This window comes from Zonotrichia albicollis, chromosome 10 (assembly GCF_047830755.1).
Source record: "Zonotrichia albicollis isolate bZonAlb1 chromosome 10, bZonAlb1.hap1, whole genome shotgun sequence".
NCBI classification, from domain to species: domain Eukaryota; kingdom Metazoa; phylum Chordata; class Aves; order Passeriformes; family Passerellidae; genus Zonotrichia; species Zonotrichia albicollis.
Genome location: NC_133828.1, coordinates 37,498,401 through 37,521,883, shown reverse-complemented (window position 1 = coordinate 37,521,883; position 23,483 = coordinate 37,498,401). Strand labels below are relative to the sequence as shown.

Sequence of the window (23,483 nt, the reverse complement as noted above, 5' to 3'; positions counted from 1 at the left end):
AAGGACACACAAATTGTCTCTCCCCTTATCTGTCCCACATTCCTATGATATTTGTGCTGCCTGCTTTGCCTTGGCATATTATTTCTGAACTGTAATTAATTTCACTTCCAAGATGAAAAAAATGTTGCACAAAAGTATTAAAACTATATTAAAAGTGTTTGTGATTCTGAAATCACCAGAGGCATTAAAAGAGAGTATTGATTTAAATTTATTGCTGTATTTTAGTTCAAAATTTCATTTTAAACCCAAAAAAACTGGATGGCAACTCTTGAGATATTTGTCTGAACTCTGAAGTTATGCTGAAAAAACTCTTCCCGTTCTCTGTGAATTTTTTCACTGTTGATGCATAACTGTGGGAGATGCACATCAGAAGTATTTTTGTTTTGGCATTTTCAGATATGCACTACTAAAGTGGTTTTTTGACTTGTATCTGGGGACATAAGTGGGGTCCAATGAGCACCACTGTAATCATTTAAGAAGATAATTTTGGTTTGGGGATTTTTTGACAAGTGATGTAGGTTTTTAATTTTTTAGACCATGCAGGGAAAAGCTTTAATTCACTGGCTGCTATTCAGCTGGTATCTGCCTGTTATGGCTGAATCTAAAAATAGTGCTTGAACATGTCCAAATCTTGAAGATTTCCAGTGATATCCTGGGGAGATGGATGGAGAAGAGAGGATCAGCAGCTTGGATGATGCATTACTGGGGCCAGAGTTAAAAAGAGACCATTAAAAGAATGCATGTGTCTTTCTGCAGCCTTCCATCTCCCCCCTGCTGTGGCCTTTCTCAAGACACTGCAATACATTTGTTCCTTTCAAGGATTGCCAAGAACTTTTAAAAATTATGTATTTTTAAATCCATTTAGCTTAGATTTCTCCTCTTGACTAAAAATGGGTACTTCTGGTTCAACTGGTGGAGCCAGGCTTAAAAACCAAGGACTAGAAATACTGTAAGAGTGCCAGTTTACTATAGATTATTAGATGACAAAGAAAAACCACCCCAACAAACAAACAAAAAATAAAGCAATCAGAAGACTGAAAGTACTGCCCCAACACATCAAAATGTGTTCTGAGTCACAAACTTAAAGATGAACAAGAAAGTTCCACCTATTAGCATTTGTGCAACAGCAATTTGCAACTCTTGAAGAAAAATGTAGGAAGTGAAAACTCAAGAGGTCTGCAGTGTGCCAGGGAGGAAGTGCTGACAACTGTTTGAAAAGCAATTGGTGAGGACTGGAGGGGAGGAGGATGTCACAAGTAAGGAGAATGGCTTGTGCCTATGCAAAATAGCTGAGAGCAGATTTGTATATGCTGTTCCAGTGGAAGAGAAGTCTTAAGGTGATATCTTGTCCATTCACAAGGATTCAGACACAGGTAGTAGCTTAAATCTTTCAAAAATACCCTCTTAACAGCAAAAAAGAAACAGAAAATGTAATAAATAAGGTTATTTTAGGTGTAGCTAATAGAAAATATTAAAGGGAGGCTGTTGGGTAAATTCAAGCTACTACAGAGGCAGAGTGTGTGGATGAAATGCAGCCTAGAACATGCAGCTAGAGATTAGCATGTTGAAAGGTACAGCTTAGAAAGCAGATGTCATGGAGAGGTTTTTAAGACAAGTAAAATCTTTTCAAAAGTATATGATAGCAGCATTTTGAGCATTTTATTTTTTTTACTTTGAAACTTCTCTTTAAATAGCTTTAATTTGGTATGGTCAGGAATTCTTGTTTCTTGTGATGTAGTGGATTAATGAGTGATGGATGTTGAAAATAAGCTGCCTGGCTGTGGAAACGTTGTCTTGTCTCAAACAGCAAAGCTGGACTTTTTTCCTGTGTTTTCCTGGTGGAAATGCTGCTGTTAATCTGAATTAAGCTTACTCTGCCTGTTTGGGTTGAGGATGTGACCCAGTTGCAGGTAACAGGGGTCTGGAAATAAAGGATTGTGTATCGTATGGGAAGAGACAACAGACACCTTAGTATAGGTGACTTAGTATAGCACAGGGAACTGCTGTCTGGTGGTAGAAATTCAGGTTTCCTGATAATTTGTCTGTTTGCAACCCAGCCAAGATGGTTTGTCGGTTTGTATATTCTTCAGTAAAAACTGATTGGAATCACCTGTACATTTATTGCCCTTTGAAAAAGAATGGAACATTTGTATTATTAATGAGGAACCCGACCCGTTCTGATAAATTAACTGGGAGTAACTAGAGATGCTGGAATCATCAGGTGGGTAATAGCTTTCCAAGCCCTGCAGGTTTGTTTTTTTCTTTTTTTTTTTGACAGCTATTATTTATTCAGCAGTGTGTGCCTGCCTTCTCTGCAGCTGAGAAAAGGCAAGCACCCTCTCCAGAGAAAACAGTGGCAACAAAACTTCTGCTTTTGGTCTTTTTAGTCTATGACAGAGCTGGGTTTTAGAAGCTGATAAGTGGAAAGCTGTTTTTAATTTTGGTACCAGCTAAAGAGAAGTGTAAGGGCTGCTTAACATTGCCATGATACCAGGCTCCTCCTGTAGTGTCTGATTACGCCTTTCATGACACCAACTAGTTTCTCCAGTCCAAGTTGCATGTATTACAGCTCGCCAATCCCAGTGTTTGTGCTAATGATCACTGAAGGTGGTGTCTCATTGCACCACCTTTGTTTCGTGGCTGCTGGAGGCATTGGCTGCAGGAGGAATTGGCTGCCTTTGGCTTATTCCACAAGAAATAGTTCTTTTGTTGGAAAGTGCTGTTTGCTGACCTTGCAGAGGATGAGCAAGCTTCAGCGCAAACTTTCCTTGTCTTCAGGAACGACAATCAGTTGGTTGGAACCGAAGATCTCCCTGGCAAACCACTTCAAAAATGGAGCAGCTCAGAATTTCCCAGCAGAGATAAACAAGGCAGCATCTGTCAGAGAAGAGCAGTCCATTGCAGAGCCCTGCCAGCTAACAAGGGTAAGGTAATGTGACATCCCATTTCTGGGGGAATTATTTGGAGGAATACCTGTAAATGTTTCAATCGTGTTATGTGGAAGTGATTTAACGACAGCTGCTCTCATACTTAGGGTTAGTTGTGTAGGAGAAGGAGTGAGGACAGTTGCAGAAAGTGAAACTCTCTACCTTGTTTATTCAACAGATTTTTGCTGCTTTATGTAACTTGTTGTCAAGTGGAGGGAGCCAGTTGGGGTGGTAATGCAAGGCAATGAAATAGGGTTTTTGCACTTCATTATTTGCTTCTTTTAGATGAAATGCAAGGGAATACTGCCTAAATAAAATTCGTGACACTCTCAAAATAGTCCCAAGAAGAACTGCCTAAGCAGACAAAAGACAAAATTGCTGGTCTTCAGCCATTACATTTCCCTTTCTTCTCTAGGTCTTATTGCATCTGTTTTTCTTAATCTGAGCAACTCTCATCATTTGAGTGTGGGGTGGCTTAGTGCATTTGAAATACAGTTACAGTCTGTATCATTTTCAGCTACAGTCTGTATCATTATAACTGACAAAATGGATTTGAATTGCAAAACAGTGAAGTAAAAAACCAGCAGGGATTATGAAGAAGAGCATGTTTTCCTAACTAAGCTAGAAAATCATAATTACATCCTCTTTATGCTAGTTGGTTTCACACAGTTGTTTGGCTGAGACTGTGTAACTGTGAAAAGATAATGTGCTGTTTTATATCTCTGCAATAGCACTGGGCTGTCTTAAAGCAAAATTGAAATGGAAAGGATTTTTTTCAATTGCTATAGTTTATAGATTTTTAAATGGGTCAGAGTAGTTTCTATTAAGTTAAAAAAAGAAAAGATGAAACAAAACTAGGAGCTTTCAACTAAATCACTTAATTCCTTCCTTTCAGTAATTAAGGCAGTCACAGTTTGAGTACTTAATGTATGTGAGGTATGACAGGTGTTATCACTCCCTGTAGGTATTTTCAACTCCCTTATTTCTGAGGGCAGAACAGCATAGCATTCTTGGAAAGGAGTCACCTGTGTGATACTGCACTTGTCATCAGGATTTGAGCCCTGTGTGAGGGCTTGGCCCCCTGCTTTTGCTGGTTGAGTGTTGATAAATCTGCCTTGAGCCAGGGCAGCTGCTCCAGGACAAAGGCTTTGCTTAGGCAAAGGCAAATTGCTGCCTTCCCGTGGCCTCCAGAGCCTCTTCCCTCTCATTTGCCTCCCTCCAGCTGTTTGTCCAGGAGGATGCAGCTCAGAGCCCTAGCAGTGCCAGCATCCCTCCTGCCTGAAGTGTTTGACTTTCTGCTTGTGCTGTGGTGGTTGTTAAAACAGTGCAGATATAATTTCTAATCTGCCTGCTTTAGTTACACAGACAGGGACACCTGCCGTGTGTGTGTATGCCTGGAGTTTTGTTATTTTATTGGTGCTACTTTAAAAAAGTTACTTTTTTTCTTTCACTGTTACATATTTGCCCTCACTGCAACTTGATAATGGTTGTGCAGCGTGGCTTGCAGATGCCAGGTGTGATGGTAGTCAGGGAACTCAGAACTGCAGTGTGATACAGCCCTTGGAGTACTGAGGGCAACACTGGAAAGGCTGAAGTGGTGTGGAGGTGGAGGGGATTATTGAGGTGGTTGGAATTGCTGCTGGCTTTTGGTTTGTTGTTTCTGTGTGTGTGTTACATGCTTGACATTCTGCGAACTCACAAAACTTACAGGAATTTCTTTTAAGCTTTTTTCTTTTTTTCCATGACCCATATGAGAGAGGGTGGGAAATCTGAGCCTGAATCCTCCAGATGGAATCTGCATTGAGTTATCTTCATATCCATTCAAATTCTTCAGCTGTCTTTCTTGGGTGTGGATTCCATTGTGTAGCTCTCTGCAGGGGTTTATTTAGCCTTTTTTCATACATAGACAGTTAAATACAATATGAAGTCCTTTTTGAATACTGTCTGGCCAGTTACATCTTTGAGCAAAGTTTATGTCTCTTATTCCAGGAACTTGAAGAAATAAATCCAGATGAGGAGCTGGAGGATATCTGTGATGATAAGGAAGATGACCTAGGAGCAGTGGAAGAGCAGCGCAGCGTTATCTTGCATCTTTTGTCTCAGCTGAAACTTGGCATGGACTTAACAAGAGTAAGTAACTGAAGTGTGAGAATTGGCTGCAGTAAAAGTGAGGCATCATTTAAAACTCAGCTCCTGTATTGAGCAGTATTGAGTTTAATATGAAACTGTGGCCAGTAGCAACATCAGGTCCCAATATCAGATGTCCCAGTTTGAGGCAGGTTTAGGTGAAATGTGCTGACTCTATCTTTTTTATTACCTTCTCCTTGTGTTTTCTACTGTGCTTCTGTTGCCTTTCCTGTAATGGCCTGTCTTCTTTCCAGTGTTTGAACCTTAGTCTTTTCATGCTGTTGTCTCAGCCTTCTGATAGTTTTCTTTCTGCATTCTTTCCGTGATCTCTTTTCTATCTTGATAATGCTTTTTGACACAACTTGTATAACCCTACACCTGTGTCCATGCTGCTTCTGAAAAGAAGTTTTCTTTTGGTTCCCCCCATCTATCTTTGGATGCCTGTTTAAGCCTCTTTCCTATTCTCATTTCTGTGTTTGCTCACAAGCAGGCAAGAACAAAGTTATGCTGGAGGGAATTGGATTTAACACTTGAGTGCAAATCTCAAAAGCAAGCAGCTTGGAAAAATTAACACTCAGGTGCTGTTAGACAACTTGGGCAGCAAATCTGGGAAAATCAGGCTCCTACCAGCTTCTGTTCAATTCATTCTTGTAAAGACTTCTTGCCATAAGCACTAAGCACTGAAATAAAAAAATGGATTTTACAGTGGCATGGAATGAAGAAAACACTCTATTTCAGAGTTATGGATTATTGGGGTTTTATTAAACGTGTGTTTTTTAAGCACTAGCTACATAGCCCCTAGAAACACTTGTATTGTGCAGCTTATGTTTCACAGCTTGGGAGGCAAAATGAAAAGATGGTTTGAGCAGGCTCTGCTGTCTGTGGGTCAGACATAAACCCCTGCTACTTAATGAGGATCTGATGAAGTCACTCTATCACTTACATTGAAGATTGGATTTAGGGTATCTTTTGCTCTTAGTTGAAATAAATTGTTGAGCCTGTCTCCCAGGTGACTTTTGGCTGTGTAGGGAGAATTGTGTGTATTTCAGAGGAGGCAAACACTGAAGTGAATAAATCTGACTTCAAAGCAGGTAATGAAGTTGTTAGAATTGTACTTGATTCAATTATCAGGGTGCTGAAGTGAAAAGCCACTTAATACTCAAGGTTAGTGTTCTAACAGCATGGCAAGTGTATTCAGTTTTACTTGAATGGCTATGAAGTCTTACATCTGTGCTTTTTCTCTTTGAAAAAGAGATTTAAATAGATTTAAATCTGATTTCAATGGATTGTCTTGATCCCATGGTTGAGATACTCTGTGCTGCTGTTTACAACAGTTAGTTATGTCAGTTATGTAAGTTTAGCTATGTGAGGCTTGTTCCTACTGCAGAGAAGGAAAACACTGATGATACCACAGCCTTTCACCCCAGGGAGTTGCCCTTGGCTCAGGAAGGACAGGGTTGAATGTAACTGTGAAAGTATAAGGTACCTTTGCTCAGAGGCACAGGATCAACCCATCCTATGCTGCTTCTCATGGATGCTTGTCCCATTTGCTGTGTGAAGAGAGATTCTGCAAGCTCTCCAGAGCTGGCATAGCTTCCCAGCTTTCCTCTCCATTAGACCATATCTTTCCTAAATTCTGCTCTGAACCTTCTTTGCTGTAGTTTGAGTTCCTTCATGCTTGTTTTCTCTTTCACACATATATGGGACACATTATCTCTTTGCAGCTCTTTCATGTCTTTGGGTATTTTTACCTGATGCTCAGTTCCTTTCACAGAATCACAGAAATTCTAGGTTGGAAGAGACCTTTAAGATCATCGAGTCCAACCCATGTTCTAAAACCTCAACTAGATCATGGCACCAAGTGCCACATCCAGTCTTTTTTTAAACTCTTCGAGGAATGGCCACTCTACCACCTCCCTGGGTAGATGATTCCAGTATTTAGATGATTCCAGTATTTCAACCTCTTTAGTACCACTTGTACTCACTGGGCTTTTTTTTCCTTGTAAACTGCTTTTCTGGAACTTCAGATCACTGGATTTTGCTCACATCTTACAAGAGGAACAAGAAATTGCACTCTGAAAGTGTGGTGTCCCAACCAGGACAGCATCCTCCTGCCAAGGCCTTCTCTTATAAAACACTTGTCTCTGTTTTCCTTACTAGAGGCTTTTGGTTTATGGCTTTTGTTTCATTTTCAGGTGGTTCTTCCCACATTCATTCTAGAGAAGCGCTCGTTGCTGGAGATGTACGCGGACTTCATGTCGCACCCCGACCTCTTTGTGGCCATCACCAACGGCGGCGGCCCCGAGGAGAGGATGATCCGCTTCGTGGAGTATTACCTCACCTCCTTCCACGAGGGCCGCAAGGGAGCCATCGCCAAGAAGCCCTACAACCCCATCATCGGGGAGACCTTCCACTGCTCCTGGAGATTGCCCAAGAGCAGCGTGGCCACCGAGGCCGGCACCAACTGCTCTGCTCACTCCCCCTCGGAGCAGCTCGCTCCGCCCAAAGATGCGGAAGGGCAAGCGGAGCCGGACTGCTACACCGTGAAATTCGTGGCTGAGCAGGTGTCCCACCATCCCCCTGTCTCAGGGTTTTATGCTGAGTGTGTGGAGAGGAACATGTGTGTCAACGCCCACGTCTGGACAAAAAGTAAATTCCTAGGAATGTCAATAGGGGTGACGATGGTTGGCGAGGGTAAGTGTAAATTCTGCCCTTTGTTCGTTTTAGAGGGTTGTTAAAATACAGATTTGTTGGCAATGTTAGTATTGTTAAATAAAATTTTAACAATTTTGTTTGTTAAAATATCAAATTTGATGGGAAACTTGATAGCAATTTGAGGTTATTTTCAAAAGATACAAGTTGTCACTATATACAGCAAATTTTCATATGGGAGGAAAAACTAGAAAGGTTTATGCTTTGCCAAAAATCAGGATTATATTTGGAAATGAAATATTGCCTTTTAAGCCGAAGGTCAGTTAGTGCGATGTAAACTGATGCTTATGATTTGTAAATTAATTTGCATCAGACATTTATTAGATCGAAGTGTTGTTGCATTTCTGTGTATTGCTGTTAATATTCATGTGTATTGCGCATTTTGATTTTCTTTAACTAGAAAAATTGGATCTTTTAGGGACAGTGAAGAGTAACTGCCCTCAAATTGTAATTTTCCTTTTGTTATTAGTATTTACTGAACAAGATGAGACAGCCTCTCCCACCCTATGTGTATTTTGGCCAGTACCTAGAGATACCAGGCACTTGCATATAAATTACACTCTGGGCAAGGGAATGACCAAGGGAATGCCAGGGTGTGTGAAAGGCACATCTTTGAGTGTACAGATAATTTCTGAAGTTGATATCTCTTTATCAAATCAGAACTTTTTTCAGGATTTCCCATGTTGTTTGTGCTGATGGCAGACACCCAGAGGTACTGTGCTTCAGAGTTGTGGGCTGGGGCAGGCAGCAGTTAGGTGTTGTCTGTTTTCTTGTAAGGGTAGGTGGGAGATCTTATGCTTTTAGTTTCTTTATAGGAATCAAACCCACTAATCTTTAAACACAAAGAAAAATTGTAGTATTTAATGAGATTCTTGGCATTTATCGCAGAGGTTGCTGTCAGGAAGGAGTTGGGTTTATCTTGGAGGTGCAGTAAGGAGAATTGGCTCTGCTTCCTGCCCTCAGGTTGGATAAGGTGTATTATAGAAAGGGAAAGCAGGGGTATTAGCCTTCCTCAGGATCTGCAGTTCAGGGAATTCTTTTGTTATTTCCTTTTGTCAGTGTATGTCTTGCTGTGCTCCAGAGCCATCAGTAAGAGAGTGACCATCCCTTGTATACACTACTGAAAAGTATGTGCATACCATAGGATTGTATTTTATGGAATAGTATTATTGAGATAAATGTCTTTTCCCAAAAGAGACCAAAATGCACATTACTCAAATTAGTGCTTCCAGGAAAATGTTTGTATGGAGAATTTAATAAATGTCAGTCTTATGTGAGTTTTTTAATTTTCTTTTTTTGTATGAGGGGCTAAGAGGAAAGGTAGCAGATGTAATATTGACTGTTTATTTCAACAACTTGTTTGGCCTTTTCTGAAATGGTAGTGGTTTACAGATTGTTGTATTTCTTCCCACAGGTGTCTTACATCTCCTGGAACACGGGGAAGAATACACCTTCTCTCTGCCCTGTGCATATGCCCGCTCAATTTTAACTGTTCCTTGGGTAGAGCTGGGAGGAAAAGTCAACATTAACTGTGCAAAAACTGGGTATTCTGCAAGCATTAACTTTCATACCAAGCCCTTCTATGGTGGCAAGTTGCATCGGTGAGAACATTTTGTTTGTTTGACATGAGACTGATCTCACTTTTGAAGAACTGAAGCTTACATGTAATTCTGTTTCACTTGGTGCTATTTGAAAGTGACACATCCTTTGGAGCTTTTTCCATGGCTCACAATGTATCTTCCACTTTGCAATAGCTACTCTTGTGTCATAAGAGATAAGTTAGAGGATGTACTTTTACTTCGGTGATTTAATTTGGAAACTGTTTTGTTATTTGTCTCTCTGAAGTTAGTCACAGATACAGAGGCTTTTTAAAGAGAGATCTGTTCAAGGTACTGTAACTATTGAAAATTTGACATGGTGATGATTGGACATTGCCAAAAGAATCTCTTGATGGGAAGCAGCAGTGTTGTCATGGTTACTCAGAGTGCACAGCAGTTGCTATGGCAATGGTATGGATTTTTTTGTAGAGTGACCCTTGTTCTTAGTCCTTAGCTGAATGTTGGCTCCTTGGTCCTGTACCTCTTTAGCTGGGTGAAATAGAGGATAATGATAATGGACAGCTAGACATGTATCAGCCATGCCAAGATTACACATAAGTGCCAGCAGTTTTTTTTCACAAATGCAGGTTCAGGCAGATACTGTGGTCGGCAGTGGTTGTGTGTCAGAGCAATGCAACCTGGAGAAATACAGAGAGCTTAATGGAGCAGTTCAATACTGCACCTCAGTAGTGAGGGATATAACTTTGTTTACTTTCAGCTGAGAGGAGGCAGTAATTTTGAGAATGATATTAAAATACTGGATGTCAGTATTGTCTTGTTATCACACAATGCTTGGGAAAAGTCAAGCTGTTAAAGTTGTGAAGAAATAACTGCAGTCTGACCAGGCTGATCTCTGACATCCTGTGGGTCAGGCTTTCAGAGATCTCTTGGGAGAAAGACAGCAAGCCCACCATGTGTAAGAGCTTTGGTGAGGTGTGGAAGTCACAGGATGAGAAGCAGCACAAAATTAAGGCTGCTTGCTTGTCAGCTGCCCTTTCTGCTGTTTTCAGTAATTGTTAGTACTTCTTAACTTCCACAGAGAAAAAAATATTGTAAATGTGCTTTTATTGCTCATATTGCATAAAGAAATAACTAAATCTTAAAAGTTTTGTAATTTAAAAAAGAAAACTGTGTAAAAAAAAAACAACTGTGTGAGCAGCACATACTTATCAGTCTGGGTTTTTTAAGATACTTCTCATGAAGTTAATTTAGGTTTGAGCTGCTGGACCATGGTATGACAGAAATCTTACCAGCTGCCTCCTGTTGTGAGCTGGCTGTGAGCCTTCCCCCCTTGCCCTGGAGATTCCCTGCAGGTCTGCTTTGGCTGGCATCCAGTCTCCCTGTGCTGGGAGGTCTGATCTGTGATGCACATGTCATTGCTTGAGAGATGAATTTCTCTGTTTTGATGCTACAGCTGGGGAGGACCTGTAGGTGCAGGCCCAGTGGGAAGTGACCAGTGTGTGTGGAAGAAGGGAAGTGGCACTTGTGTCCTGTGCTCCCATTTGCACTGAGTGTGGGAGCACAGAAGTGCTGCTCTCCTCTCTCTGGGATGCAGTTGTTCAAAGGACATCAGAGGAAGGTGGTGGTGTGCAGTTGGCTGTCCTCAGCTGCACACAATGGAAGTGTGGAAGGAGATGCAGCCTGTGCTTTGTGTGAGCACTGATGCAATGCAGGAGGGCTGGAAAGTGGTGAGGGAGGTTATATACAGGTAACTGCAGTTTAATTGGAGCTAGAGGTGATATCCTTTGTGAATCCTGCAGTACGTTACAAGTGAGAATGTCTCAAGTCTGGTTTGTGTAGCGCACAGACCCTTTTATTTGTTTGTAGGAGAAAAGTTCTTTTTGAGACTGGCAATTTGCTTGCCAAGCAATGCTCAAAGACTGGGTCAGGATGAAGTGGATGTCAGGAGGTCTTTGTATAGGTCTTGAAGATGAGAAGAAAAACATGCATCAGTGTGTGTAATTATGGTGATACTTGAGCATTATGCAACACTTTGAATGAAGCACTGCATGTTAGAAAGACACTTTCCTTATCTTGTTATTGGCAGAGGTTTCTGTGGAAGACACAGGGAACAAAAGCAGTTCTCCTGATTCCTAGTTTCCTACCTTGCTTCTGCCTTTGTGTGTCTGCTGCTTATGTGATCAACATGAAAATCAGACCACCTACGTAAGAAGGTTGAAGTGTAAAGATGTGAGATGAGGTGCCAACAGGTAGTGAGATATATTCTTGCTAGAAAGTTTAGTTTTAATTTTTTAAGTCTGAGCTATGTATCTGATGTGATACTTCAAGTGGAAATTATCAACCGCTTGTTCTATGTGAATCAGCCTGTGTTCGTTTCTTTTTAATTTTCAATTTCCTGAAGAGGCTTGAAACAAGCTGAAGCCAAAAATGGAGTTTCCTGGGTAACATGATGAGAACTAGAGCAGTGAGTGAAAGTCACTTTGCTCTTTGAGCTTCTCCACACAAAAATGCAATTCAAATAACTAACCTTTTTCAAGGCAGTGTGACAAGTTTGAAACTCATTCAGGACTGAGTGATTATGCAAGGAATAGTCCTCAGGTTTCTTCAGCCATGGTTTTTTAAAAGTAAATTTCTCTCCTAGAGTCACAGGTGAAGTGAAGCAGAACATGACGAACACGGTGGTGTGCAGAGTGCAGGGGGAGTGGAACAGCATGCTTGAGTTCACCTACAGCAACGGGGAGACCAAATATGTGGACTTGACAAAGCTCTCTGTGACAAGGAAACGAGTCCGGCCCCTGGAGAAGCAAGGCCCCTTTGAATCTAGGTAGAGTATGTGTTTGCTCTTGTCTGACCCTTTTTGTCCTAAGCAGTCTGGTGAGTGCCTTAGGAAAAGCTGCAAGTGTAGATTTGTAGATTGTTCTTAACAGCAGTCATCCTAATATATTTATGTTTTCTAAAAATAAAAATCAAGGGAAAATGCAAAACCCTAGTGCAGGCACATGGTTGTTTATTTTGCCTCCTATTTATGAGCAAAGGGTTTTTTTGAGTACACAAAGTGTTTACTAGAGAACAGAATCTCCTTATTAGTTTTGTTTTTACCCATCAGCTACACAGCAGGGCAGCTCCTGACATCCTCACAAGAAGCTGCTTGTTGAATAACACTTTCAATAGCATCTTTAAAGGGTTTGCAAACAGACATTAGTTTGGCACTGCCCGAACCTCAGAGCCCTTCCTACCTGCTCCCAGCTGCTGATGTAGATCTAAGACTTGGCCATGAGCCCTCACTTGCCCTGCAGTGCTCTGAGCTGGGCTGGTTTGTCACGTGTAAGTGGGGAGAGTGCTCCTGTTCCACAGGGATCCTGCAGTGTGAGGTGGCTGCCTGGGAAGCCTTTGGAGCAGGGCAGTGACCAGTTGATGTTGCAGGAGGCTGTGGCAGCACGTGACAGAGTCTCTGCGGGATGGAGACATCGACAAGGCCACGGAGCACAAGCGAGCCCTGGAGGAGCGGCAGAGGAACGAAGAGAGGCTTCGTGCTGAAACAGAAACTCCTTGGTGTACTAAATACTTCCTTAAAGATGTAAGTTTCCAAGCAGTCACCTGCTATTGATGAGGATAGAAGCAGAGCTGTTATGCAAGCAAGGGCACATATGGGTCTGTGTCCTATCAGAATAGAGTATTTGGCCTTAGGTCTTACAGTTTAGCTTTGTGGGATCCATAGGAGTAAGATGACATAAGAATTCCTAAGCTTGTAAAAGTGTGACTTCATTCTCCACTTTGCAAATGCTTGGATTTTGTATCAAAATGTTTTCCAGTTTCTTGGTCCATTTCTTTTACCAAGCATTTCCTCAGTGGCACATGGAAAATACTTTTGTGTATACACATGTGAGCAGACTGTAACAGTAAATACCCACAGAATATAATCAGTAGTACTAATTTTGCTGAGGTTCTGTGTTTATGTACCCAACATATTATTGTTAGCAAGAAGGAACGTGAGTTCGTTCTCAACTTACCACTTTTTTTGTTCTTCTACATTACATTTTGGATAGAGCTTATTTGTTCAATGTCTTAACCTGTACTTCAGTAATAGTAGTAGTAATAATATAGTAAGGCTTGTAACAAGGGCAAATGCAGCCTGCCCAAGAGGATTGGTGAATGCTGGCATGATAAGTTTGGAGTAGGCTTTTCTTGTGATCCATGTGATGAGACCTTGCTTGTGTAGTGACCTTTGCAACAGGAGAGTTCTTGAGTCAAATTATTGCTGTAGTAGTTTAGATTCTCCTTACAGTGAAAACTTTATCTGTTACACTGCAGTAATGTAATTCCCCCTTTTCTTCCCATAGCTGTGATCTAATGAGGGTTTAGAACATAGGCTAAAAGGTTTCTTTCTCTTGGATGTATTCCAGGTTTGTTTTGTCAAGTTCAGGACTAGCTCTCATAAAGGTTTTTATTCTCTAAAGCTGTGTTAGTATGATTAGCTCAAAGTTAGATAGTTGTATTGTTAGATCTGAAAAAGATGAAATTCTGTTGCTAGTCCAGGATACAAATGTACTCAGAAAACATTTAAACATGATCCTGAGCACTGCATTTCCAGGTAAGCAGTTGGGCTGAGGTAGAGCTGATAATCCTGGGTGTCTGCCTCTCTGCTGGCTCTTATTTGGCTTCTGAAAGCGATTTGGACCACACAGTTGAGAAGAGTGGCTTTTTGGCAGGGTTAATTCCAGGTGCAGCCTGCTCCCAGAGAGCTGGAGGCTGGGAGGAGCCTGCAGTGTGAGAGCAGCCTGCAGCGCCTCAGTCTGCAGGAGTTAAATAAAGGTACCAGCTCTGTCCCTCTGCTGTTCACAGCCATCAGTCTCATAGTTGTGTGAAGGTATTTCTGCCAAGGCAGTGTCTTTATGATAACCATGTTTTCTCTTTAAATTGCAGGGAGATGGCTGGGTTTACCATAAACCCCTCTGGAAAACAGTCTCTGCCGCACAAACTCAACAAACAGACAGTAACTAGAAAAAAGCTGCTTTAAGATGAGTTTTCTGGTTTTCCTCTCCTTTTCCTCTGTCTCTCAGAACACAGTAATCACACTGAGTGTCCCCTTTTTATGTAATTGTGCAAGTTTAAATGAGCATAAAGAAATAACTATACTAGGGCACTTTAAAGCTATTTAAGAAAAAATAAAAAAAAGGTAAAAATCCAAGTTGTAGAGACAAACCTGCCAGGTACATTCAACCAACTTGTTTTTTTGTATGATCCAAGAGATTTTATCTGCATTGTGTAAGATTCTTCCAAGTAGATCTGATTGCAAAAGCTGCCTGAGAGAAGAAGGAGCCTGTTGGATTTTAGAGTGACATAGGAACTCTTTTGGAATCTGTGTCAAGCTCTTTAATCACTGAAACTTCCTCAGTACACATGTAGACAACAGCAACAGAAAATTGCTGCTTTTATGCCCAGTAATTAACCTTCTTGGCAAAAACTGGAAGGGTGTTTGGAAGATGTGCCTGAAATCAGTATTAAGAAACAACTGGATCATGACGACCTTTTCTTCGGAGAGAGCGCGTGCATGCATTGGAGGAATATGGGATGTATGTAGAGACTACTTTTCTTTTTTATGGATTTATAAAAGCAATTAGAAGTGTAACCATGGAGAAATTTTTCCTCTGAAACGTTTTAATATACTTGAAATAGTTGACTTGAATTGGAAAAGTAATTTGAACACTTTTCAACTCTAATTTTATTAAATCTCTTTGAGTGACTGGTTTTTCTCAAGTTATATTATAATGAGATCTGGCCTGTTTTTTCTCCTCCAACTTCTCTTCCTGAGGACTAAGGCTTTCAAAATGAACAGAAAACATACAGTTTTGTATTTAAATTTCTCTGCCCATCTAATAGTTTCAGAGATGAAGTATCAGTGTTACAAACTGTCCTTTGGGTTGTTTTGTTTTTTCTCCTGTGGTGTTGTTCAGAACAAAGCAGTGAAATGTGACCTTGAATACATGGACTGTAGGTCCTGGTTTTTCATCTTTCCATAAAAAAAACCCAAGCAAACATCTGATTATGCTGAGGACTGAGTATTGATTTGAAACGCAATCAGATATCAGGAAACTGTATTCAGGTACAAACATCCTTTTTTTTTTCTCCTTTTTATAACTATTTTACTGAAGTCTAAGAATTGCTGGCAATTAAGAATAGTACTTACTATGGCTTTCGTTATTGTTGTAACTACAAGCTACCTTAATTTTTCCAACAGTGGTGCCTTAATCTGTTTTTTCTTCTGATGTAGTCTTCCAATCAGTGTATATAACATTATCTGCCACTTCCCAGCCATGGCAATGGCTGCACCTGATCCAGCATCATAAAAACTCACAACTGTGTGATCTGGTAAGATGTTTTCCATAGAGAAGATGCAATTGTAAGAATGCATCAGAAGGTTTAAATAACCATGTTAACTTTCAACACAAACTGAAAATCATGCAAAAAAAAAAAAAAGAGTTGGGTTTATGCACAACTGTTTTGATCCTCTTGTACATTTTTTTTTTGCTGTGAAATGCACTGAGATCTCAATGCAAGTCATAGTCCGTTTGTGAGAAGTGGGGGGGATAATAAAGCTACAAAATGATTCATTTGTTCTGTCTGCTTTCCTAGAGATCAGGTGACCAGGAAAGAGTAGGTGGTTGTTTTCTTTCATGCTGGAGATCTGTCTGGGCTTTCCTTGGTCCCAAAAGAGGGGTATTTTGGCACTATGTGCTTGAGTGGTAACTATTCTCCAGCAGAAGAATTTTTAGGCCCTACTTGTCTTGTTTGTGATATTCTATACAACCATCTTGTTGTGATAGTTTTGGGTATCCATTGGGCATTTTCATGCTTAACTGGGAATAAAAATAAAAGTTAAAATAGTGGGATTAGTTCCTCCTTGTTTCTGGGTCTGCAGCACATTTGGCTCCTTGGCCAATTCCAGGATTTGGGGTGGGAATTGTGGTGGCAATATGTGAAATTCTTCCATGGTTTGTCAGTACCTGCACCAAAATGGGGCTGTTAGAGAAACAGATTAGCTCTGTATACATTTCATAGTTGTTTTATCCATGTCACATGGCACATTTGCTTAAAATGAACAGCAAGGGCTGTGGTGCAAGGCCCAGCTTTTAATATTGCAGTGATCAGAGCAAAACCCAACCTTTTCCAGCTGAGCACACTCCAGGGATCAAACTTAAGCTAACTAAAATATAAACTTACAACTCAGTCACTAAACTCAGCTTAAAACTTTGATTTGGGATTTGTCAAGGTGATGGCTGTAAATGAGACTGAAAAGCTCCCGTGTTGACCATAAACCATTTGTGTTCCTTATATAATGCTATTAGTCAAGTTATTTCTCTTCCTTCCTCATCTGGTATGCTTGTGGTTTCTCACTAAGAGAGCTGTTACTAATTTTATTGTGTAAAAATAGACCTAATGCTGAAGAAATACTTTGATAAAATACATGAAGTGATTTCTTTTAACATGGGAATGTTTCTAGGAAAAAAAGAAGGTAAAGCCTTCCTTTACTCAAGTGATCATGAGAACTGGAATGATTCCTGATATGGATTTAGTTATGATGCAAATTTCTGCTTCCAGAAACAAAGGACATAGTTGAAAACCATTTAAAAAGAAAAAAAATCTAGCCCCTGAATATCCAGCTTAAATTGTAATTGTGATTCTTCTGAAAATGGCAAACACCCTGTGGAGTAATGGATGTATTTTTAACTCTGGCCAGATTTGATTCTATTGCATAACTGATGTTGTTTCCATCCTGTACCTTCTGGAGCAAAGGGAAGGGCTCAGTGCTGCTTCCTGTGTAGATGCTTGCTAGAAAGAACCACAGTGTGTTCCAACAGGGAACATGGCAAAGTGGGACACTGGCTTAGGTTACCGTCTGCCTTCTTGGCTTGATTGGGCCCCACTGAAGTTAAGAGCAGAATTTTCATTGATCTCATTGGTTTTAGGCCCCCTGAATCATAAAAAGATCTTGGATCTTAAATAAGTGCATGTCTATGCTGCTCATAGAAAACAGAGTGCACCAAATCAGCCCTGTTTAACACAGGCATTCAGGTGTGTAATCCTGATGGATTTGTGTTGTATGAAAAAAATTCACTATGCAAATTGGGTTGTTCAAGATTTTGGGCATGAGTAGGGGAAAAGATGAAGTTTTTCAGCATATTTATAGTATAAACTGTCAAGCCTAGGATGAAGTCTGTCTTCCCAGGAGAATTTGGATTTCAGCCACCAAAATCAGAGATGCAGCCTTCGATGTCTAGTTTGCACAGGCTGATCCCCCTCTGTCCCTGTCACCTGTGGGAAGAACAGGTCAGAGTGTCTTTTAAATCCTTTTAAGCTTGAGAGAACGAGTGAATGCATTCATCAGTGTGTTCAAACAACTTGGTGCAGAACTTGGTATGGAAATTCTGCATAAAATACTATGGGAAGGCGAGACTGGGGGGGAGTGTGTTGGTGTGCTCCTGTAGTTTTTCATCTCCATGACAGAAAAGCTGCCCCTGCTCTGTTTCTCTTGTGCTAGAGCAGTGGTTAATATATTAAAGAAATGAGGCTGAAGTCAGGTGGGATGGAAAAGATGTATTTGTGGGTAACTGGGGAGGGTGTGCTTGAAGAGAAAAGGGTTAACTTGAAAAATTTTGAGGTGTCAGGAGGTAGCAGCCAGGTGAAGATTAGTGAAAATGACAGGTGTGGTCACAGTTGCAGATGGCATAAGTGGTAGCTAAGCAAATTTTTTGTTATTTAGATTTGGTGCAACGTAATTCATTCCCCTTTTGTCCTTATTTGAAGCGTTTAGAGGCAATTTGTTTCTAGGTTTTTAATTTAGCAGCTGTAAAAACAGTCCAGGGAGATGGAAACAATAGCTGGAGAAGAAAAGGTTTTTATATGGGTTGATGCTGTCATAGCTGAGCACTTTAGAGAACCAAACCAGCCCTGCAGATCTGTGTCCCTGCTCCACATGAGGAGCCTCAGCTGCAGAAAACTTGTGGCTGTTGCATGGTTTGCTCCCTTCCTCTCTTTCTGGGCTGATCCATGCAGCTGTGTGGTGGCAAGGAGTGTATTCCTCTTGGGTGCTATCCCAAAAAATACACCTCTGTGTAGGTGTCAGGTGTGGGCTTGCAGGACTTTGGGGCACCTGAGGTCTTTGCTTCCAAGGGCGCAGGGATTGCACAGTGCCAGGGTTCAGAGTGAGGTGTGCCTTACCTTTCCTTAATTGCTGTCCAGAATGGAGGCAGCCTGGGTTGATGTGGTGATCGTGGGGACAAAGGTCTCAGTTCAGTCTGATCCTGTTTCCCCAGGTGGGGTAACCCAGCAGGGGGTGTGAGAGTTTCCAGAGGAATTGCCAACACCCTCGTGTTGGCACTGTTACTGTGGCACAGATCTGGCCAGAGGTGGCTGGAAACTGGTCTGATGGGGGAAAGGCTTGTCTAGATGTCCTGCATGGAAAATTTTTAGGGTGAAGCAGCCATGCCTACACTGGTGACTTTCATTTTCTCTCTCAAAGAAGCTTCATACACCCACCTGAACTATCAACCCAGGAATTCCCCAGTGAGGAAAGGTGTGTTGGAGTTTCATCACATCAGGCTTTTACATACTGGATTATTGTGGATCTTTGGACAGTGTTGCATGAGTGATTTTCTTGGATGTCAGCATTTCTTCCACAGAGGGTGTGGTACATCTCATGATGCCTTTTTTTCCTGCTACAACAGATTTTGTGTGTGTATGCTTAGGCCTTTAAAAAGGGGAAAATTGTTTTAATCACTGCAGAATAAGCTAGAAAAGAAACTCATGATGACAATATGGAAGGACTTAAAAAAGAGAGACGTGGAATTCAGCTGCTTATTAATAAAAGATTAAACATTATTATTTTAAAAAATAATAAAAGGAATGCTTTGCATCATTATACATTTTAAGTAAGTACAAAGTCAGTTCATATAATAATGTTTCACTTTAACCAAAATATTGATTCCTCAGTTCATTGTATATCTGTGGGAGGAAACAGATCTTATAAATAATTTATGTACTAGATCTTAGTTCCATTTCGAAAAATAGTGAGGTTTTTTTCCCTCATGAGCTAAATGCTTCTCCCTTATCCTCTTGTTCCTCGCGCTGAGGATTCTGCGTGCTGCATCACTGAGTGTTTCTGCTGCCCTCGCTGTCCTGGAGCTCCCCACCTGGAGCAGCTGTTTTGCTGGCCTCGTTGTCCGTGTTGTTGTTGAGGATGTCATCACAATCCATCTGTGCCATCAGGTTGAAGCGCTCAGCCACGCAGTGGGCGGTGAGCCGCGCCTCGGGGTCGTGGTCCCAGCACTCCGTGATGGTGTCGCACAGGAAGCGCATTCCCTGCAGTCAGAGGGGATGAAATTAGGAGCAGAAGGCAGGAAGAAGAGGATCTAACACATTACCAGACTTCTGACAGCCTCCTGCCTCAAGGCTGTTTTTGGCCAAGCTTAAGCACAAGAGGAATCAGCCTCAGTAAGTTGTGGAAGTGCTGATGCTTCCACTGGCACTGCTTGTGTTAGAGCAGCAGCCTCAGCTCTCACAGCATCTGCTCCCAAACATTCCCCATGCTCCCTGGAAACTGGCTTGTGTTGGTTGTGAGACTTAGAGCCTGTTTCCTTCCAGCCTGTATTTATTTCCTGTCTCAGCCCTGCCCATTTGGATCAGAGCACCCTGAATCAGGAGGGACAGGAGAGGTGTGGACAGTGACCTGTAGGCTGCTGGCTGAGCCCAGGCCTCTGGGTTTGAGCTGCACCCTGCCTGTTATACCTGGAGGGGGGGAAGGTGGTTTTCAAAGGTAGGTTTGGAAATAATTTCTTAAATCTAATTTCTTGTTTTAGTTGCATTCTGAAAGGGTGTGCTGTGCCAAACACTCTTTTCAGTGTGCAGCTGAACCTTCTTCTCTTATCACAAAGCAGTGTTTTGGTTGAGATAGGCTGAGGTGCTTCCCAGGTTGCTCCAGAGCACGTGGAGTTCCTCTCAGCTACAGTGCTTACATCTCCCAGAAAGCTGGGGGTTTTTGTCCAGTTGTGTAGGGCTCTGAAAATAGTCACAATATTTTGGGCCTAGGAACCAAATAAATGGTAGTATTCAGCTGGAGCTTCCCCCAGCCTTTAGCTAGTAACACAGCTAGCACCAGAAGCTGTGTTGAACCTTCCCTCGCCCATGTAATTCCATCATGTGCTATTGCTCTTGGCATCATTGTCAACTAAAGTTGGAACACAGTGGAAAAATCATTATTCTAAATAAAGCTTCGTGGTTTTCAGTGGGTTTTATGTATTTTTTAATTTGCAATTAAGAGAACCCTAAAGTTTCATATGGACTCATGTAAGAGGAAAATCCAAGTCCTACAGAGATATAGGGTGAGTTCCATCTGCCCTGATGTACTTGACTCAGAACTCACTGCTCTCTGCTAAGGCTCATTGTGCTAAGTCTTCCATAATAGACACAGATTGGAGAGAACAGGATTGTACAGCAAAACTGACAGATGGTGTGTTTCACCACCTCTGACGTCACTTATTTATTAGCTTAGTTGAAAGGATTTGAGGGTAATTGATTACATGCAGAAATGAGCTAGCTTAGGTGAAGCTTTTAAAGTCACCATGTTCTCAAACAGGACATCCAAGATTTTCTGTACTTATTTTTTCCTGAAATCATAACATTTGTTTGCAGTTTGCCTTGTAGTGATGATGTTCTTTTGAGTGGTGTAACTGAAACATCTTGTTTGTGGCTTACAAAATGAGCTTAGTTTGGCTTTTATATTTGATATCCGTTTTTCTAAGATTCCAAAGGACACTGAGTTGTACAAGTGTATTTTTAGTGGCAATATTGACTTTAGCTTCTATTGTTCCTTCCTATCCTGCACCAGCCTCTGGTTGTGCCAGTACATCAGTCTGTTCAGCTGCTTTGTGAACCAGATTCAGGAATTTACCTGGCCTAAGAAACCTTTTTTTCCCTTTTTTTAGTATGCTGGGCTGTGAAACAAGGTAGAAGCACACACTTAAGGGTTGTGTAAGTTATCTGGGAAAGTGGGGGTGAATTTCTTCAGCTGACTTTGTTGTAGGGCCTTGCAAGCAGTTGCCCTCAAGCTGCTGTTGGGCGAGTTTGCCCTGTCAGGGGAATCAGTGCTGACACTTGCTGAAAATCAAACCATGGTCTTCACTTGACTGAGAACAGTCCTGACAGTTGAAACGTGGAAGTTTTTATGACTTATTGTGATTGGTGGGAGCATCTATCAGTGCCTCCCATTCAGCTGAGTGACTTGCCACCATTTCTGGCTGTCACCCGACACCTCCCCCCACGGGAAGCCAGCCTGGACCCCCGGAGTGGCACAACCCGGTGGCTTTCTGCTGCTTCCCAGCAGATGGTGCTGCCCAATTCCTCATCCTAGGGAGAGCTGCTGCAAACTGCCCAGAAAATGCTGTGAAGCCAGGCTTGTAAGGAGATGTTTATTAGACCAGCAGAGATTAATCAAAGAAAAACTTTCAGCAAAATGATGTGGCTCTTCTGTTCCTCTTCCCCAGTGGCCATCAGATGGTCCAATAAAAGTTCCCACCTTATAAGTCTTGCTCTGTTTGCCTGCTACACCAACATTACTTCTGGGAGCTGACTGCAGTCAGCCTCCCTTCAGCCCTGGGAACAGCACAGTTATGCTCACACTCCATCAAAGTGTGATTTTTGACAACCCAAGCCTCTGTATATTTTTTCTGTGGTTTCAAAGTTTATCAGAGACCCTGTGAGGTGAATGTCTGAGCTGAAAACTCAAAGGCTTCAAACATGTGGCACTGCTGATTGAAGGTGCTGTATTTGCTTTTGTCAATGAAAAAGGCTGGGTGAGCTCCAGAAATGAACTCACCAACTGATGAACTCCCCAGGGGTCCCACAGAAGCCACAAATTCATTTGATCCTGTTTGCAGTTTTGGTCAGTCAGGTCAGCTGTGAGTCTTTGGACAAACATGGTTTTGAGAGGAGACTTTGTAGGGAACATGTGGCTTCCTAAGGTTGAGAAATTCCCTCTTTCCTTTTGCAGAGCCTGCCTCTGTGTGCCAGCAGGGCAGAGTGGGAGCAGAGGCAGTGTGTCTTATGGGTGGGTATTGCAAAATGATGCACTGAGCGCTGCAAGGCTCTGAAAGCCAGCAGGCTCGATGTTCCAGCTTGATTTACAGGTGAATGGGAGTGTTGATCAGCAGATGGTGTTTTTCCACAAGACGTGAAATTCAAGAAGTACCAAAGTCAGGCAAGTTGTGGAAGTCACAATCAGCATGCCTGTTACCCCTCATGTCATTTGTGTGTGGCAGAAAGCACTGGCCTGGGGCAGAGGACCCTGTCAGGGCCAGGAGGGAGCTCTGCTTCTGTAGCTGCCTGATCTGGGTGTGCTTGTGGGTGGTGTTAACAGAGCACATTTTGTCATTGCTGACATGTTCCTGTTCTAGAACACTGGGTTGTGCTCTCTGTGCTGACACATTTGCTTTCAGACCTTCTGAAGGCTGGTGAAAGACTCCCCTTGACAAGCCCTGAGCTTTGTGGAGTCCCTGCTCTCAGCTTCACTCACTTTTCCTGAGTGTTTCACATGAAGGAGATGCTTCCTGGTTTTCTCTTCTTTGTAGTAATGGAAATTTCTCTCATGTTGAAGGTAATTTTGAGCTTGAAAAACCCAGGCAGAAGGCTGGATGTGCCTCCCTTCCCCTCTGTCCCTGCTGTAAATGGCTGTGTGTGAGGGACTGTGTGTTTCCTGAGCCTTCCAGACAAGGTGCAGAGATCCCTGCTGTAAATGGCTGTGTGTGAGGGACTGTGTGTTTCCTGAGCCTTCCAGACAAGGTGCCAAGGGGAGAAGTGGGGTGAACTCCTATGATTTACTGTTTCATGGGAAGAGCTGCACTGAAGTGCTCCATTTTGTTGTTATCCTCAGGGTAACTGAAGCCATCACCTGCCATGCACAACTTGCTGATCATGGCTATTGATCAACACATTCTGCTGTGTCTGTGGCTGGTGGCTTTTGTGCAACAAGGAAATGAGTCCAGTGGGATTGTGGGGGCCCAGCCATCCACAGTGGAGCTGAAAGTAAATCCCAGGAGTTCTGCCCACTTTTCCTTTGACTATAAATTTATTTTTTTCAGGCTAGTTTAATGAGGAAGGACAATGT

The 23,483-nt window shown here is 41.9% G+C and overlaps 2 protein-coding genes across 3 annotated transcripts in view; one reads left to right on the top strand and one right to left on the bottom strand.

Annotated features, from left to right (window-relative positions):
• The window catches only part of OSBPL11 (oxysterol binding protein like 11), a 39,736-nt gene extending 23,804 nt beyond the window's left edge, over window positions 1-15,932 (top strand). For both annotated transcript variants that reach the window (XM_026798239.2, XM_005495524.4), the window contains exons 7-13: window positions 2,779-2,924; window positions 4,917-5,057; window positions 7,250-7,748; window positions 9,181-9,367; window positions 11,967-12,149; window positions 12,749-12,902; window positions 14,249-15,932. In XM_026798239.2, the coding sequence (XP_026654040.2) occupies window positions 2,779-2,924; window positions 4,917-5,057; window positions 7,250-7,748; window positions 9,181-9,367; window positions 11,967-12,149; window positions 12,749-12,902; window positions 14,249-14,326 (1,388 nt within the window). In that variant the 3' untranslated portion in view covers window positions 14,327-15,932. The remainder of the gene's footprint in view (window positions 1-2,778; window positions 2,925-4,916; window positions 5,058-7,249; window positions 7,749-9,180; window positions 9,368-11,966; window positions 12,150-12,748; window positions 12,903-14,248) is intronic.
• Window positions 15,933-17,472: 1,540 nt separating this feature from the next.
• Window positions 17,473-23,483, bottom strand: part of LOC102074010 (TGF-beta receptor type-2) — a 32,034-nt gene continuing 26,023 nt past the window's right edge. The window contains exon 7 of the mRNA XM_005495525.4: window positions 17,473-19,684. Coding sequence (XP_005495582.1) covers window positions 19,472-19,684 — 213 coding nt within the window. The 3' untranslated portion in view covers window positions 17,473-19,471. The remainder of the gene's footprint in view (window positions 19,685-23,483) is intronic.